At 40.7% G+C, this 19,067-nt stretch overlaps 1 protein-coding gene across 1 annotated transcript in view; it reads right to left on the bottom strand.

The window, feature by feature from the left end:
• The window catches only part of IL16 (interleukin 16), a 37,910-nt gene extending 21,453 nt beyond the window's left edge, over positions 1-16,457 (bottom strand). Inside the window, exons 1-4 of the mRNA XM_009886109.1 lie at positions 16,408-16,457; positions 11,455-11,866; positions 1,716-1,852; positions 890-1,022 (exon numbers count right to left, since the gene is read on the bottom strand). Coding sequence (XP_009884411.1) covers positions 890-1,022; positions 1,716-1,852; positions 11,455-11,866; positions 16,408-16,457 — 732 coding nt within the window. The remainder of the gene's footprint in view (positions 1-889; positions 1,023-1,715; positions 1,853-11,454; positions 11,867-16,407) is intronic.
• Between the last annotated feature and the right edge of the window lie 2,610 nt (positions 16,458-19,067).

Raw genomic sequence — 19,067 nt, 5'->3', positions numbered from 1 at the left:
CATATAGTTTGGGGTGGGGATGAGAGGATGAGAAGCCTGAGCCTTCTCTTCTCCAGGCTGAACAGCCCCAACTCTCTCAGCCTGTCTTCCTAGGAGAGGTGCCTCCAACCCTCTGATCATCTTCATGGTCTTCCTCTGGACTCACTCTAACAGGTCCTTGTTATTCTTATGTTGGGGGCTCCAGAGCTGGACACAGTACTCCAGGTGTGGGCTCACGAGAGCAGAGTAGAGGGGCCAAATCTCCTCCCTTGACCTGCTGGCTATGCTTCTTTTGATGCAGCCCAGGATGTGGTTGGCTTTCTGGGCTGTGAGAGCACATGGCCAGGTCATGTTTAGCTTCTCATCAACCAAGACCCCCAAGACCTCCTCCTCAGGGCTGCTCTTCATTCTCCACCCAGACTGTATTTGCGCTTGGGAGTGCCCCAATCCAGGTGCAGGACGCTGCGCTTGGCCTTGTTGAACTTCATGAGGTTCACACGGGCCTACCTCTCAAGCCTGTCCAGGCATCCCTCCCCTCCAGTGTGTTGATTGCATCACATTGCTTGGTGTCATCGGCAAACTTGGGGATCTTCCCTTAAATCCACCACTGTCTTTGCTCAACTTCCCAATGGAAAATTAACATTGCCAGGCTGTGTGTTTCTAAAAAGAGGGGTTGTACAGCCCTTGCTAGAATTTCCCAGGGCCTTGGCCTCCCCATAGCCTCTGTTTATCTGGGAAAAAGCTATGCTGAAAGTCACCAGAGTCTGACCACAAGAGGTTTGGGGTTTTGTCAGGAAGCGCAAAACCATGTTCTTCAAATGTCTGATGCACGAATTCCCCCTTCTCTCTCAAGTAAATGTTCTCAAATCACCCCACCGTTGTGGGAGGGGACCACAACTTTCATGCTTACTTTGCTAGCCATCATGATGTTCAGCAGCTGTGTTGTTGGGTGAATGAGAGGTTCAGCCTCCTTGCTGGACAGATCTTTAAGTGATTGTCCATTTAGTGTTAACAATTCATCCCTCGGGCTCAGACGACCATCCCTTAAAAACAGAAAATAGGAACATGCTTGCACATCATTTTACAAAGAACAATATGGCACTATTGTGCTACGTGTCTCACTAACTGAGGAGTCAGCTGTAGTCCTCCCTTTGCTTTGAACAGCGCTGCCATGAGATGTCTTGACGTGTGATGCACCCCATCCTCTGCTAGGATTTTCTCCTGTTGCTGCTTTCTTCTGCTCAGTCCTGGTGATCAGTGGCTGCCCTTCCACATATAGCTTACACCCAGGCTAAGGTGACAGCATAGAATAGTACAAGCCAGGCAAAATACCACTCCCTCACTGTCTTGCATTTGCAAGTTCATCAGAGATTATACGCTTTACTCCCTTTCAGGAACTTTGGCTCGCATTGCTTTCTGGTGGCCTTGCTAGACTGGTGACATCCGACATTGCCCTTTAATAGGGCAACTAGGAAAACACCATTTGAAAACTTGATGTTATGTACAATCTTTCATTCTTCCATGCTTTATTTCTTAGTGTAATTGAGAAGCATTAGATCCCTAAATTGTCACAGGTTTATTTTTCAAGAATTTTGACCTGTCTCTCCAACTGGAAGAAATTGTAAGAAATTATTCCTAAGCATCACTGACTTTCTCTGAAGCTTCAAGGCTTAGCTTGTCACAGAAAGCTGGTCATGCAAAATCTGTGCAGACAAATGACTCCATGTGTACTGTACCTGTTTGCTGTGCCTCCAGCAGGCACCTGGCTGCCCGTGAACCCCTTCCAGAGAGATGCACAGTTCGGACTCCTAGAGAGCTTGATTCCTGAGCCTCTGTTCCCTGTCGTTGTACACAGCCTGCAGATGCAGCTGTCCTGATTCAGAAAATGAAAGGTTGCATGAACAAAAATGTACCAAGGATGTTAAAAGTTATTTACAGTTGTCTTGAGCCTTTTTAAGACATGCAGAAAATGTCCTTGTTCTTAGAACCAGATTGCCTCCAAGTAGAACAGGAACAGGCCTTTAACACTGTGCAGTTGTAAAAGAATAATTGTATTATAGAGTCTGTGTTTAAAAGAAGTTGTTTTCCTTAGGACTTCAGTGGCTTCTGGCTACAAGAGGGAAGTATTAGAATAGAGTGCCCCTTTACACAGAGGGGAAGAGAGCAGATAATAGACTTTTCATAGTAACTGGATAAATTTTGACTATGCTAACTGTTATAAGGAAAGAAACGGAGGAAAATAAACTTATGCCAGAAGAGGAAATACTCTGGAAAACAGAAGAGGTCTGAATGGAAAATAAGTGTATACAAAACACTAGAAGCTCCACCCCTGCTGCTGACTTGTTAAGTGGGGGCAGGGGAGCAGAGAGGATTGCAGCAGTGGAAGATTCTTTGTCTACTCCAGACTGGTTGAGGTTGCTGTAGTCTGTGTATTGCATCTGGAGGACTAATTGTAAGCACATTTTTAATCTGGTTATGAATCATTAACATATGGCCATACAGAAAGAATATGGTGTCTTAAGTCATATGAGTAAGTAAAGCAAAGAATGGATTGACTAAGCACATGAAGGACAACACATTTGTCTAGGAAATACACTCCTGCAGCACAAATGCACGGACACTTAAAAATTCTAAAGAGACAAGGAAAGCTGCAAAGTTAGCACTCAATTTCTTTCCTATTTGTTTAATAAATCTCCTAATTTAAGTATTCACTCATTCTGCTCCCAGCTGAACCCACCTCCTCTGCCCTCGCCAGCCTCTCCATACTCCACATAGTGAAGAGGGCTCTCAGTGTATCCTGGATCCAGGCTTGTTCCCGAGAGATTTGTGTGACTGAGGTATAGATTTCTGAAGGGGAGGCAAATTTCATATGTTAGGACAGGCCACGAAATATAGCAGTGGTCAACTGTCTGTATTGCTCCCAGGTACCCTGGTCAGAGTGGCATGAACTATTTCTAGTAGTCTGTAGTCCTCTGACAGCACAAGGAAAGCTGTATAACCACCTTCTTCACCATCAGGAGGGCCTCATTTCTGCCCTAAGCAGAGTTCATCCAGCCCTGAGGGTTAGAATCATTATGCTCTTTCACCACAAATCAATAGGGATCACATCATACCTGACTGACAGCAAACACAAACTTCAAATTTACAGCAATGTTAATAAAGGTCATTATCTTCCAGGCTGACTGTTGAAGCCTGGCTCCCATTCTGAGACCTGCCAGAGTAAATCTAAGGCTGTGAATGAATGAAGTGTTTAAGTTTGAGCTCTAGGCTCACTGCAGGCTGAATTCAGTGAGTAATGGGTAAGGGCCATACTTGTATTGACTGACTTGTTAACTCTGTGGGTTTGCTTGCATTCCAGATTGTCTGCCATTAATGAGGAGTGTCTGAATTTTACCAAGCCTCTTTTGTTCACGGAGAGTGCTTCTAGTGACTAACAGATAAGTGCATAAGCATGGATAAAATTCTATTTTAAACCAGTTTGCTTGAACTCTAATATTAGTTTTGGAGCTTCTATATTTACTTTTCACACAAGGTAAATATCTTGGGAAATACATACTTGAAATCTGGACTATGTTATGTTCTTTTTTATCTTGCGGCAGTGCTCTGAAGTCCTCAGCAAGGTAACAAAATAAAGATTAGAATTCTGATGTCTTAAAATTTCAGATCTTGAAAAGCGAAAATGTGAGCTACCTTTTCTGCTTGTTTGCATTAGTTCTTTGTTTTAGGTATTAGTAAGAAATTACAGGTCAGATTCTGCATACATGAAGCATCCATTAAACCCACAGGGTTTTCAACAGGGTAGTATGCTTGTTCTAAAATGTGAGAATGTAAGACAGATATTAAAGGTAGGAAATTATTCTCCTGGTTGGCTAAGTATTTCGAGACATCAGCTGATCATTGGGGCTGTTGTGAAAGAATAATTGTATTATAATGTAAGTTTTTAAAAAAAAGTCGTTTCCTTTTTTTTTTTTCCGCAGTCAGAATTCAGGTTTGGACTTGCCAACTCCTTTTCTTAGGAGTCCTTGCTCTTGTGTACTGCTCCCTTGAAATATCTATATATCCCCTCACAGATACTGGTCAGACACACACAGAACTTTGCATAGTTTCATTTTGTTCTTAACTTAATGGTGGACCTTTTCAGGCTAGCACCAACTCATCTCTGTTAAGAGCACAGTGACGCTAATGCCCTTCCTATGTTCACAGTGTACAGCTGCTATGTTCATGGTGTTTATAAAAATCTTCATAATTAATTGTCCAAAAGTGATTTGGCTCTCATCAGTTTCACAGGACACCACAGAGTGCAGTGGGTTTGGCTCTGAGGTTTTTTATTGCAGCACCATGTAAGTCCTTTGGGGAAGACATTGTATTTTGTACAATGGGACACATGCTAGACTGGAAATTCTGGATTGTATTGGGACATATATGTGAAATGACACTAAATAAAAACTGATATGAATATTCTTTTGAAAAGCAATAAGTTACATGCACTTACTCAGGAGGAAAGTAGAGGTTAAATCCATTGTACACTACAGTAAAAACTTGGGAGCAATTCTCTGTGTGTCAATTGTTTCTGCAATTCATTTACGTGAATTACTTAAAAAGAAAAAAATAAGGTTTTATTGGGCTGTAGGGAGATGTGGCAAATATCTGTATGTTGTCAGCATCTGCACTTTTTCGGGTCCTGGATATAGATCACTATATTCGCATCCAAGTTATTGCAACATGACAGAAAATTAATAAAAGCTGTTCTTTAGAAAAATAAACATTTGACCAATTCGTGTGCCAGCAGCCAATTTGCTTTGGGTTTTGTTCTTTAATATCTTTTATTTCCTGTCTCACTTATTATTTTATGCATAGAAACACTACTGATGGTTCCAAGAGTAAAGACAGTATTTATTTTGCATCCTCCTCCTTTTAAAAGTGTCCTGCTCATTTTGAAAGGTGATTTATAGCACTGGATGTAGTGAATGCTGAAAATTTACCAAAATAAGGTTGGCAGGTTTGGTGTGTGGGCAGGTGGATTCTAGGTCAACTTTGCCTATTTATTATTAGAACATATATTTAAATGCATACTTGCTGCCAGTGAATAAAATCTCTTTGTCTATAAGGGGCTTTGCCACCAAGTGCTTCAAGACTCTAGGGAAACTTGTATCTGCATTATAATATCCACTCATCGCTGCAGAAACAAAATGAAGAAAGTCTGTGGGAGTGCATTATAAGCAAAATTTGTCTTTAAACTGAATCTGCTTGGCTGAAAGATAAAAATCAAATGTGGAGTTCAAGAGCCTTCTTCAACGCATTTTTGTCACAGGTGAGAGTAGATTAATTTTTCATGTGTTTAGTTCTGGAAAAGTAATTTGTACATCCAAGCCAGCTCTCTCCTCCTGCTCCCCTTTTTTTGTCATGCAAAATGCAAATCTTCTGAGGATGTTTTTCTATCTGCCATTTAAAAGATTTCTTTTTCCTTCATGCTCTCATTAGACATTTCTAGCCCAGAGTCCTGTCTCAAACCATCTAATTCCAGATGTTGTTTAGAAATAAGGGTAACCATGGCATCTGTGGAAAACTGAAAAACTTTTGTGCACTCTCAACGTAAGACACAGTAGTTAGATTGTCCCTGAAATGAAGTAAAGCGTTATACAAGGCTGGTTCAAGTAAGGTCTTTGACTCAGTTAACCAAGTGTGTGACAATGAGCTGATTGACTGCTGTTTTAAAAAAAGCAAATAAATAAAGGAAAAAAAAATATCTAACAACAGTACAATAATGAATTTAAATATTTAGCTTCTCTGGCCTTCTGACTGTGAAATGGCTGGGATTTCCAAGTGGACAATTAAGAGAATACAGTCTTTGGGGATTTTCAAGTAGAATTTTTTCCTGCACCAGTTCTAACAGAGAAAGGTCCAGAGTCTCTCTGGCATAAACTGACATGACTCCACCGATTCCAACGTACCCTAGCCAATGCCTTGGTCTTTTCAAAATATTTATAGTAGATGTAATTCATTTTCCCAGCAGCATATTCCCTTTGCAATTAATAAAATGGCAGAAGCTAGAAAGCCTTTGGATGATGCAAGAAGCAGGGAATGGGATTATGGTTCTGCCCTAGATAGACGATTCAGCACATCAGATGTTACAGACGGACCTTTCCACCCATCATCTGGCCTTTGGTATGTTTTTATGGGAGCCTTTGACCTGGCCCACATTTTGCAGCACACACTGTCTTAATATAACAGCCTCTTTCCCAACTTGCTCTGGGGATAACTTGGCCCTGATGTCACAAAAGCAAGAAGGCCGGGATGACAGAAAGAGAGAACAAGTAGGAAAAGGGAGGAGAACACATAAATGTCTAAATAAATGCCATCTCCTCTCCTGGCTTTGTTTTTCCATCCTGCCCGTAGGCTCGTGTTTGAGACATTACAGTCTGTTGCCGTAATACTTGTCCTGGTACCAAAGGGCCAACTAACTGGTATTTGCATAAAGGCAAGTTAATAAAAATACATTCTGGTGATGAGCACGGGAGAAAAATGACCTTTTGCTTTTTTCCTCCTGTGTCAGGGACCAAAGGAAGCAAGGATAGAGAAGTTTCTAGAACTGAGTGGAGCCATGCAGTCAGATCAGCTTGCATCCAATATTTGCATAACGATTCAGCCTCTCCCTGTTGTAGTTTATTCCAGATGCCATTTCAATGCTGCTACCAGCCCCTCTGGCAAGTAGCTTGCAGTGTTTCCCAGGGTGTTGGTGATGCAGGGAAGAGGTAATGGAATGCTTCTTAAAGCAGCTCTCAAACCCAGCAGAGTGATGTTCTCAGAAGAATAGGCACTGATATTATCTAGTTCTGTCTGTTATCCCTACAACCGGCACAGTTTGTCTGTAATGACATGAGCAGGCAAGGCCGTGTTCCACAGGGTTTGCTGTGTCAGTGCACAAGGTATCAGGCACTGCTTACAATTTCTTTGTTTTCTTTTCTTTTCAGGCCACCAGCAAATTGCTGATTTTGTGAGAAGAAAACTATAAAGGAGATCTGCTTGTTTATACACTGCCAAGCTGGCTTTCCAGCTTGGCCCATGCTAGACTAAGTGCACCTCATCTTGGAAGCTAAGTGATATGGGAGCTAGCTGAACAGATGACACCCAGGTAATCTGGGTTCTCTAGATGCAATAAGCAATAGTCAATATGAGTGAATATTGGAACACAGAAACCAAATGAGCTAAAAGACTGTTCATATGCTCTCATCACTGCTGACAGTACATTAGAGAAGGGGAAAAAATTATCTTTGCTATTTAGAATATATAATGAAAGGAGATACTTCGAAGCCAATGTAGGTATTAATGGATCAGATGGAGACATTCTTTCCCAAGTACTATCACGCAAAGCATGAGTTGTTATGTGTTATAAGATTTTGATACAGCTTTTCTTTGCCTGGGTGTGCATGGTAATATATTATTTGTTTCTATTGCTTTCCTGTACACTCAGCCAGGCAGAAGGAGCGAGATGGCTGGGAAGTTTATGAAGTGATAGTTCTTGGTGAGAACATCTCTACTTGCCTTTCTGCTTAGCAACGTGTAGATGAATGAAGCTGCTGTTGCAATGCACAAAACGTGCCAAGGACACAGAGAAGAAAAGAAGGAAGAACGTGGCATTTGATAGGAAGTGGGGAGTAGTTAGGTGCACTTTGCAGATATGATTCCTTCACCGTTCCTGACTGTTGCTTTCTCTTCCCCTCACTTCACTTGCTTTAAAGTATTCCATGGTCAACTGTTTCCTCTTTTCCTGTCTTTGCAATTCCACACTCTCTCTTCCCTCTTTGTTTCCCTTTTCACAGATTATCTCCTGTGTTCTTCCCTTCTCTGTATATCATGGCAGCAGCTTTTCTGTGACAAAAAATGACTGGAAATAGGACTCCAGCAGGGAAGTGGGATATCTGTGGCAGAAGAGTAGGCTGAGGTCAAAGAAAGACATACCCACTAAGGACTGTTACACAGGGCTTTATGTGACATGCGGTGGCCATGTCTTGGCAGGATGTGAATGAGCATCTGGCCATCCAAATGTCTGAGATAACAGCATTGTTCATACGGACGTAGCACTGACTGAGGGTTTTGCCCTGAATGTAATGAACCACTGAATAGTTGTTGATGGGCTCCTATTTAAGTCTTGTCTCAATGTTATTTCTTTCCACCTGTTAAAACTTCTGTACAGATGAAAAGTCAATCCCTGCAGCTTTACACGTTGAGTGTGCCACCATGCCACATACTGTTGGAAAGATGTTGCCTAGAAGACACAGTTATGAACTAAAACCCCTATCATCTGTTACTGCCCACATATTGCAGTACAAGTGGTAGGAAGTATCACAGTTAAGTAACATCCATCCTATGCCTTTTTGTTCACCAGTGGTGTAAACGCAGACTATGGATGCTTTGGTTAAAAACAAAAATATCTGCACAGGTACAAGTCATTTTTTTACACCTGTGGGCCAACCTTTGCAATACTCCTCAGAAGAGCCAAATTTACCCAAGACAGAAGTTTGTGGTCCCTTCTCACACACGTGCTAGTAATGCAGTATGAGTTGGATGGTAGAGGAGCAGTGACACTTTACCCAAGACAGAAGTTTGTGGTCCCCTCTCACACACGTGCTAGTAATGAGTTGGATGATAGAGGAGCAGTGACATCAATTTGCAGTCCCACCCCAATTAGTGTAGTACTATTGGCGCCAAAACCTGTGCATATTTTGTTGAAAAGAATGAACAAAACCTGGTATCATCAGAATTTCAGCCTTCTGAAATTCTCTGGTGTATAATAAGATCTGAGTTCCAGCTCAAAGTCTTTTCTACAGGTAGTGCAATAAGAACCAAAGTGTTTCTGTGGGGACTCTCTGGAGTTTAATGTAGGTTGTCCTCGTGTTGCAGTGCTTCCCTCAATGGTTCCAGCAACATTTTCTATTGAAGACTGAAGTGAAAGGAATTGACGTCATGATGCATTAGATGCCCTCTCCAAAAATCCTCCTCTTGCCTCTCATTTCCTTGTTATAAGAAATCCTAAAGATTTTGGAATCGGAAAAATGTGACTCTAATACATATACAGAAATCCTGTAACACTATTTGATTTGCTTATGGTTTGTGCAATAGTGAATCCCATGCAATCAGCAGAGTATGGCTCAGAGAGATTAAGTTTTTGAACAGAAAAGAGGAACTAGTATTTGGAATACTGACGTTCCAGGTTCCCCTTTAGCTCTGGAGAAGAGATGCACAGGGAGCATTAAATTATGCAGTACTTTTATTCTCTCTTTCCAATGTGGCAGCAAAAATTAAATTGTTCAGTTCTGTGGGAGTTATTAGCACCTTCAGAGTCATGCTTAGGGCTGCAGGCACTGGAAAGCAGAATAATAGTGGAATATCCTCAGCAACACCACAGAAAGAATGGAATCAATTTTCTTGAACAAAGACAAGGATCCTTCAGCTCTGAGTCACACATCATGAATTTCTAAAGTGTCACATGGAGATGGAGAGAGTGAGTGTTAGGCTGGGACTTGAAAAATGCTTGTTGACTCCTTTCTTAAAGAGAGAAGGTTGAAATTTAAGCTCTCTGAGACACGTGGTACAGGAAGATTGTTCTGACAGGCTTGTGCCATATGGAAGATAGAGATCGCTGCTTTCATAATATAGGGCAAAGCCTCAGCAACAGTAGTACAGGATAAGGTCAGCATAGCTGTTACCAAAGTTCATCCTATTCAGCATGCTGAGATAGGACTTTTTAGAATCGCTCACTGATCCATGACTCTGAAAGGTATGGGAGATTAGCAAGTAGCATCTGAAGAGGGTTATAGTGGTATGAGACCTCTGGAGAGAGAATTTAACGTGCCCATTGCCTACAATGGCACTAAGCAACCCAAACGCTGCTGTAAGGGATTGGATTGATGACTAATTTATGTCACCATCCATCCAGGCTCCTAACCCATCCTGTTCAGTGACACTAACGCTTCTGCCTAAGAGTGGATTTGTACCTTCAGCAGTTATATTTTATCTGTGCAATGGCATTAGTTATAAGACTTACTCTGTTCCCCAGATCCCTATTTGAGCTGCTTGCCAGCTATAAAAGCAAATGATCTAAACTTACAGTCTGCAATAAGATACTGAGTAGTTTCATATGGGTATGGATCACAACAGTTATTGGAGCCCTGCATATTTTGGAGGTATGCAATCAAGTAGTCTGTGGCAGCTGACACACACCTAAGAAAGTGCTTCAGCTATGTTAAAAGAGAAGGGGGGGAGTCCACAGAGGCCAGTTCCTTCTTCACTCACAGAAGGAAATCAACAGAGTGCATATGGACTGTTTCCAAAAGGGAGTTGGTGTTACAGTTTTGCAGGTGAGTGAGTGCATTTTGGGACTTGGGCTAGTGTCACCTATTTGTGTTTTCTGTCAGAATGTAATAGAAAATTGGCTCGGTTTTGTCCTCGCTCTGGGGCTTTGCCAGGGGCTGAAACACCTCACATCCAGACCTCTGTCCTGCTGCAGTCTTTGCAATATTGGGCTGCATGCTGTGATCATTAGCAAGAAACTCGAGGCGTAAGGAGAGATTCTGATTTTCAGTACCACTGTGCTGCTGTGTCTTTAGATGTAGAGGTCTAGTTTTAGCCAATTTCTACTGAAACTATGTAAAATAAAATAGAATATGTAAGAAAAATATTACAGGTGAGAGAATCAGTTCTTTCACATAAGCTACTATTTTTTGCACAGGTAAAAAGGCATATAATAAGGGAGGTTCCAGGAGGATACAAACTGTATTAACGGACATCATATTTGCAGTGAGGTCCCTTTTACACATCTCACCAATAGGTAGAGAGAAAGTGGAAAAATTAGGGTATGTCACTGAAAAGGAACTTTCTAAAGGCACCTAAAATATATTGCTCAGACTGAAAAATTGTTCGGCTCTTTAGGGTTAACACAGTTACTTCTTGATTAAAGAATAATTTTGTAATATGAGGCTGTTAAGAGTTTTACATCTCTAGGAAAAAGTGACATCTCTGGTGGGTTTAGAGCCATCACTACCTCCTTCCTGAATCAGAAAGAACATCTGGCTGCTGAATCTCCTGTGTCTTTCATAGTATTAATATAACTTACACTTGTATGGCTCGTGAAATCTCATGGTATCACACTTTTACAAATGCACTTTACGATAGTGACAGTTTTATATTTTGAGCTCAATACTATATTGCAGGTGGAAAGCACCAGCTGTGCCAGTCTGAATAGACTGAGAGTGGCCTAGCAGTCACTGATTTCAGCAGAACGTCAATCAGCAGAGTGCAACAGCGCATCAGGGAAGCTAATACATTTTCATGCTGTTTATACAGAGCAGGAACACTGCAGGCTCATAGACTCTGAAAAAGCCAAGTAGAATCCTGTGTTCCTGCGAAATATGAATTAATCCATTTAGGAACTACTGCAAGGGGAAGCATTACAATATACTGCACTGAGCTGCCTACCTTGGTGAGTAACTTTCTTCTCATGTTGTTGCAGTTTTCATTTGCTGCAGCTTTGGACTGGATCATGCTGGTGATCACACGCGGAGGATCAGGTGGGCTGTCTTCTGTCTCTGATGTGCATGGCAGTTGTGTTCTGGGACAGCAGTCAAAATCCTCTTGAACCCAACTGGTAGAGATCTCAAAGGGATCAGGGCATTTCTCATCAGGACTTGACCCATCGTCACTGTTTTTGGCATTGCAAAGTATAAGTGATCTTGAAATGGAGCGAAACTTTCTTGACTTCCTGTTCCCAGCATTGCTCTTTCGATCCATCTTCAGAGAGCTGGTGGTGCTGCTCTTTTTCCTATCGTTCTCCCATTTATGCGGCATGATACTTTCAATAACTTTCTCCGTTTCTCTGGTGCTAAACATCCTCCAGGAAAGGAAATATAAAAAGTAAGTTGTAATATACCCCACTTTCTCCCACTTAATAACCTACACTACTGAAAAGCCCTAATGAATAAATCGAATCAACAGAGCCTTTCAGTCTGCTAACAGCCACGTGATATCTCATGACTTGCTAATTCTGTTTCTGTGCAGGGCTCTACTAAATTCTCCTTCACCTTTTCATTCTCTTCCCATGCTCCCCAAGCACAATGGAGTGCTTTTAATAAATGTTTTTGATGCTTCCATTGTGCTGCTTCCTTTGGGCTTCTGCTGAATTTGCATGTTGAAATCCCAAATTGAAAAGGAAGCTACTTTAAAAGCATTATTCTATCCTCCTAACATTATTTGGAAAGAGGAAGCTCCTTCTGAACTTTGATTCATAAAACCACTATAATTCAAAGATGATTAATCAAATTGTCGAGGTTAAGTTCTCCGCCTGGCACATCTGATTTGTAAGTGGTTTAGCAAAAGTAGATCTTAGCCATGAGAGAGTAAGGAACGTCAGGCTGATATAAAACTCCTCCTACCTTTGCAGACCAGAACTCACTTAAGACCGTGCATTTAACAGCTACAGAGAAATCCAGTGAAGCACTTAAGATGTGAATATCTGATTAGGGATTGAAGTCTATAAAGGAATACAGCTCCGATACATCAATCAAAAAATGTCCCATTACAGAAATGGTTTGTTTCAGCATATGATTCAGCATACAAAATTAAGAGAAAATGGAAGAAACGCTATACAATCAAAACATGGCAAAAGTTGTAGTTTTTGTAAAATGAGTAAAGTAATGAGCATGATACGATAACAAAGGGGAGCTTTGTTAAACTGTTTCCTTTTTCTCTCAGAAAAGGTTTTCTAGAAATATTTTGGTAGGTATATGTCAGTGCTGAAAATTCAACAAAAGGAAGTCTAAATCAATTACTTTGGCTTTCTCACTTAATTTTTATTCTCATATTTATTACACAAATTTTTCTATTCTCTTCACAGTACCTAATTGATACTATGAGAAAATACCTATTGAAACTAAAGGATTTGCATAAATCAAAGATGCTATAGCTTCATACACAAAATTGAAAAATCAATGTAATTTGAAAAGCACTTCTCAAGTATACCATTGAGAGAAAAAGTTTATACATTGTGCTCTAAACTGGGTTGTTGCATTTGTTTTGGTTTGTTTTTTTCCCTGCTTCTGTGCAGAATTAGGGTAAGTATATATGCACTTTGCACCTAAAATACCACTGGTGATATAGAAATAGAAGGCAAATTTTCTAAAGGCTCTTCGCAGCCACAACAATAAACATGGGCCTGCAAGTTCTGACCAAGCCAGATTCAGATAATAAATCTGAGCTAGCCTTATAACAAATCTGCAGGATTGTTTTTCTTTTTTTTTTTTCCTCTCTCACACAAATAACAGGGAAGACCAAAAAGAGATGATAAGCACTATGCCATTGAGTACCTGTCTAAAGGAGCTATACAGCATTTCTGGAGAAATACACAATGCAGTGTGAATCTGAATTTGTTTGGATTTGTAAAAGAAAAAAAATTGCACATAGCATTTTCAGGAGCAGCAAGAGGTCCCTTCATCTCCCAGGGAGAAGGATGTTTATTTGTGCAGTTCTTTCTGGTATTTTTGATAGGTAATGCTTCTACTGCCTTCCATCATAACTTATTTTCCATCATACCAGTCGTAATACTGCTCTGCTCCCTGATGTCTCTTTTCCAAAACAAAATCCCTAACACTTCAGAAACTTGTGCCCTGAGTATTGAAACTTGTTAAATTTCCTAGCAGCATGCTATACCAGGGCAAAGTTTAATTTGAAAGTATCCAGCAAACATATCAAGTTCCACAAAGCCGGCGTGTTTTCTGCCCCTCTCCTGTGTGTCTTTGGGATCCTCTCTGCTCCTGTGGGAGAGTCTGACCCCACTGCATAGGAACATTGGAGCCAAAGTCCCTGGGCTCCCAGCCTCCCCCACGCTGGCATGAGGGAAATTTTCAGGGTCAAACTGAACTACCAAATTCTCCTTTCCCTTCAGTACAGAGAATGTGCTACCTTTTTCTTCTTTTCAGAGTAGCCTCTCTTCTCACGAATAACAAGATTTGCAACCACGGCTGAATGCAGCCACGATGTGGATGGAGGACTGCCCAACAGCACAGCCACGCTCCCTTCCTGTGACGCAGAGCACACGCTGAATAAAAGGACATCTAAGCCTATGTGTAAGGAGGCAGAGGCCAGAGGGGATGGTGAAAGGTATGACATAGATGGAGCTCAGCTTTAAGACATGGTCTTTGTGGTTGACTTGGGGTCTTATTTCTCTAGGACTAATCTCCCTTCCCGCACTATTGAGAGAAGCTACTTTTTCAAACCTCTATGTGGTAATTTATTTATAAGTATAGAGATGAAAAGTGCTATGAATTATCTTAGAAAAATAATTTTGAGAACTGAAACAAGTAGTTGTTGGTGGTGTAATTCAGTATCACAAATTTGCAATTTTTTGTATGCTTTTTTGTTGAGTACGTTAGTTAAAAGCTGACTGACACTTATCCCTACAAATACGTAAAGACTTTCAAGGTTTGGAGATTTTATTTGTTTGTTTTAAAGGACACTTTTTAGTGGTTTTGTAAGCCTAAAAGTGTAGTCTACCATAATACATATGTACCTAATTGCAATTTTTTGAGTTGGGAAATCCCTGTTAGCATTCCCGGTGTATTGAGAAATTAATCTTATAAAGCTTGATGTTGCTTTTCCTGTATGTCTGCAGGTAGGTAAAAATGCAATCATCTGGCCCGTTAGATCCGAGTGTGGAGGCGAAAAAGCAATAGGGTGGCTAGGATGAGGGGAACTTCTGCAAGTACCTCCCCACAGCACCTGGCTAGGTGTGTAGAAGGCGCATCACTTGAAAGTCTGCAACAGGGATTGGTGCTCCTTCTGTGATTCTGGCAATTGCTATCAGACAGTAGCAATAAGAATGTCAGAAATGAGCCCAAGTTGCAGATTTAGCCCTAAACAATCTTGCCTACAGGGGAAAATCAGAAGAAATAGCACTTTTCATTCAAGGATTTCAATGTTTTACAAACATTTACTGCACTCTCACTTCCCCAAAGAGAAAGAATTTAAAAAGAGCTATTAAGCATGTGGGTAAGCAGAGGACTCAATAGCTTAATGGTCAAAATACAGCTCTCTGGAGACTGGCATGATAGAATGAAGGATGGAGAGACGCAGGAGCCCTTTCTCACTCTGCCTTAAGCTTAAGAGGGAGCACTGCCATCAGTAGTAAATGCTCCAAGAGGTGCCTCTGACTATGCTAAGCATCTGGGATGCAGGGAACACAAAGAAGCACCTGTTGAAATAGTGAGGGAAACTGTTTTAAGAGCATTCTGCCATCCCACCCCCCTGCAATGCTCCTGAGGAATTTTACCTTATGCAGAGAGAACATCTCTTTTGCCCTGCTGCATTTAGCTATTTCCTCCTCCCCCACCCTCACGAGAGCTCCATCAGCTCAAAGACCAAGTTTAACCCTGAATGACTTACCTAGTATCTCAAAGCAAGCCAGTGGCTGAGGTGAAAATAAACCCAGTAGACCTGAAGACATCCAGTTAAATACTTGCTCTTGCTCTAAGTATTAAATCACAGCCCAAGTTTTAACTAAGGCAACATCCTATCCAGAGCTGCTGATTCAGAGTTGCATAAGTGACAGAAATATAGGAGGTACCAAAAACATAGTCTATAAGTTTTCCAATAAAAATATTCAGAAATGTTATTTTACACAGAAAACAATATCATAAGTGCCAGAGAAGCTTTATGATTCATAGCCATCTTCCACCAAATTTAATTCAAGGTATTGTGGGGGATGGACAGTTACTTCAAAGATAATTCTCCAAACCATTCATCTCTCCCTCCAGTGCACTCACTGCTTGTCATTTTCTCTTGCCATTCTTATACCTCCAGCATGCCTGATGGAAGTTGTCTGTGGTTTGTAATGCAAACCAAATGTTCCTTCTCTGTTTCTTTTTTTTTTCCCCTCAAGCTTTATTTTTCCAGCTTTAAGTCTAAAAAGCCCTAACTCAGTCTGTCTTCTGCAAACAAAATACATGATTTGAGCTGTGCCCATTTGGTTCAAATTTTTGGTTGGATATTAAACTGAGCATTTACAAGATGCAAATAATTTGGTGTAGCTCCCAGATTGAATGCAAGTGCTCTGCTGTTAACCAGACAGTAGGAAAGATAGAACTTTTCTTTACTAGCAAGAACAAGATGAGTTTTACATTACGAAGTGTTAACAGCATGATATCTTGCATCCCATTTTAATCTAGATCTCGTGATCTTTGTCAGATTCATTACTGAGCAGTTCTATTAGCACTGAACTACTGCAGAAGTCTAGGATTTCCAGGCAGTAGGAAGAGCTAGAGATTTTGAAGTTTTCTAATAAAGAGCAAGAAACTCTTGTAGAGTTGAATTTGCTGTTAAAAAATTAAAAAAATTAAAAATCCCTGATTGTAATATAAAAATGCAAAAGGAGGAACTTACAACAGCGAGGCAGACAAACCTGACTCCTGCAGAAGGCTGTTCCTCTTCATAGGCCTGGCAAAAAAAGACAGAGTGAATAATTGAAAACACACTCTCATGGTGTCACGTGACTCAGTTTCAGTAATTCTGCTCAGTACATTGGAACGGAGCTATTGTTTCCTAATTGAAGAAAATGTCAGCAAGGATAGATAAACAAAAGCAATAGGATGCACTATTGGGGAAACTGTTTCCAGCAGGCTTCCCAGCTACCCAGAGAAGGCAAGACCATTTAAGGAGTTTGTTTTTACCCATCACTCTCTGGTCCTAGGATTGATGGGGTGCAGGCATGTTAAACCTAGTTGGGGGGAGGGGGGGGGCAGCCAGAATCCGTGCTAATCAAGTGCAGGATTTCCTGCTGGAGGCTGAGATGGCAAGCATGTTTCTCATAATTTTTAGCAGATATTTTAGAAGTTAAGCTAGTAAGAATTTCATAGGCCACTTCTGCTCCAGGAGCAAAACATCATAGGAGCCACTTTTGAATGCCAAGCCCTCGTATTGTGCACCATGAAGCAGCATGATCCCTTTACCCTGTCAGTTCTGAAATACTCTCGCCTTTATGGACCAGGCTGCAACTTTGTGATCCTGATCAAGAACTCAGAAAATTGTTGTTTCTTCGATTTCTCTGAGAAATGAGAACTATGCCATGGATTCCAAATTGCCTTAATCACATCTTGTAATTTGCTGCAAAGTAAATGTTTCATAGTCTATTCTACTATTGAGACAACTCCCCCCACAAAACACTGCTTGAGTTGCATCTACCATCCGTGGTGGGAACATGCAGCCACCTTTCTGCCACATCCCTAGGCATGCTTAGCCGGTTTTCATCAATCACAGAGATCAGTGTGTCAGTCCCTACTTGTCAATCTCCAGTTCTGCTCACACTGACAAACCACAATCTTGCTGCAGAAACGTACTTTCTCTCGATGAATTTTTGTGATAAGATACATAGGGCATTCGTAAATTTAAAAAAAATGTTTCATAACGTAAAGAATTGTCTCTGAAACAGTTTTTGTTAGTTCATTAAACTAGTGATTGCTTTTTGGAATGTTCTCACAAACTATAAACCCTATACTTTTCAGGAAAATGTAAAGAGAAACCTGAATTTTACATCTGGCCTTGTCTGGTCATGGAAATGGTCAACGAGTTCTTAGACACCTGCTGCCCTCTGTGTTCTGTGGCTTGAAGGTCCTGGCTTTATTGGTCTGTTACTAAACTCACAAAAGAGAGAAATTATAAAATAGGTTTAAAATATTGCACTAATATGGTGTCATGTTTAGTGGTCCTGTGACTTCTGGATAAAACATGAAGAAGACAAGCATCTGCCCCATGAGAATGATGTATGTACTGGGAAAAAAAAAGTGAAGGTGAAATCTCTGCTCTGTACGGTGTCTACAGAAGCACTGAAACACTCTTAATACAATTGTGTGATAATACAATTGTCGCTAATTTATATGTTCGGTGTTTGCAAAAAGGAAAGAACTAGACATTATTTTCTCAACAATTAAGTTTCCAGGATATTAGTTTCCCCAAAGGAACTCTGTTGTAAAGGAAATGGTTTTAACCTGGATCACTGGATGACAATAAAGATGGAATTATACCCAACTCTTTTAAATTCTAGTCTTGTAGAAGAACCATAATTTGACATTGAGTAGTGAACAAGAGTTATCAATTAGCATTCCTGGAAAGGAGAAATAGGGAGCTGATTTTGTCTTTTGGGAAACAGTTCCTCACTGTATTTGAATAGAAAGGACAGTGACCTTGTACATAAAATGGGGTTTTGTAGTGCTAGTACTGTAAAAATGAAATATCAATGAGGATGCAAAGCTGCATACTGTTTACCACTTCACTGTCTTACACTGCAACACACACATGTTTTTGTTTAGCAATAGAGAACTCATTCACACAAAATCTCAACAGCCCATGAGTTTTGATCCAAACTGATTGAACTGGAAGCTCAAAAGCATTGGAAAGCGTTTTTTTATTTCTTCCCATTGTCACATGTTATTGCATTTCCTGACTATGGGCTGAATACTGTCGTCCCTAAGCCACTGGGAGTTTTGTTCATTCAAAATCTGGACTTCTGCCAGGGCAGCAGCAGAAACATAAATATCACAAGGAGGGGCTGTTTTTTCATGTTGTTTCACTCTAACCTTTTTCAGTTTTTTCCATCTTCTCTGTACAGTAATTGTTCTGTGCCCAGTGGTGAACAGAAAAGCACGTTTTTAGAATCTGTAAGGAAAAGGAGAGAGAGAGAGAGAACCTCTGCTGTGCCTGCCATGTTGCACTAATGGTATGCTTTGATATTGGATACTGTGGTCAATATTCATTACTTAGCTCAAAGGTATTGTACTAGGAAAACGGCAATGAATGCTGATCAGAGGCTGGAATTTTGTATTAAAAGATTGAAATTATGTGGACTCTCCTTTGCAGACAGCCGCTGCATTGATAAAGGTTTATGAGATAATAGGTACTATAAGGAAAATCAGCTGGGTTTCTTTACTGCCTTCTCATGCGAGGGACAGGAAACGAATGCAGTAAAATGAAGAGAGTTCAAACAACTAAAAGGAAATCCTTGAAACCTAAAGCATAATCAATATGTGGAACAAGAAGATAGCAGGAAT

This window comes from Charadrius vociferus, unplaced genomic scaffold (genome assembly GCF_000708025.1).
Source record: "Charadrius vociferus isolate BGI_N301 unplaced genomic scaffold, ASM70802v2 scaffold365, whole genome shotgun sequence".
NCBI classification, from domain to species: domain Eukaryota; kingdom Metazoa; phylum Chordata; class Aves; order Charadriiformes; family Charadriidae; genus Charadrius; species Charadrius vociferus.
The sequence above is the reverse complement of the archived record's forward strand: the minus strand, read 5'-3'. Positions and strand labels throughout refer to the sequence as shown.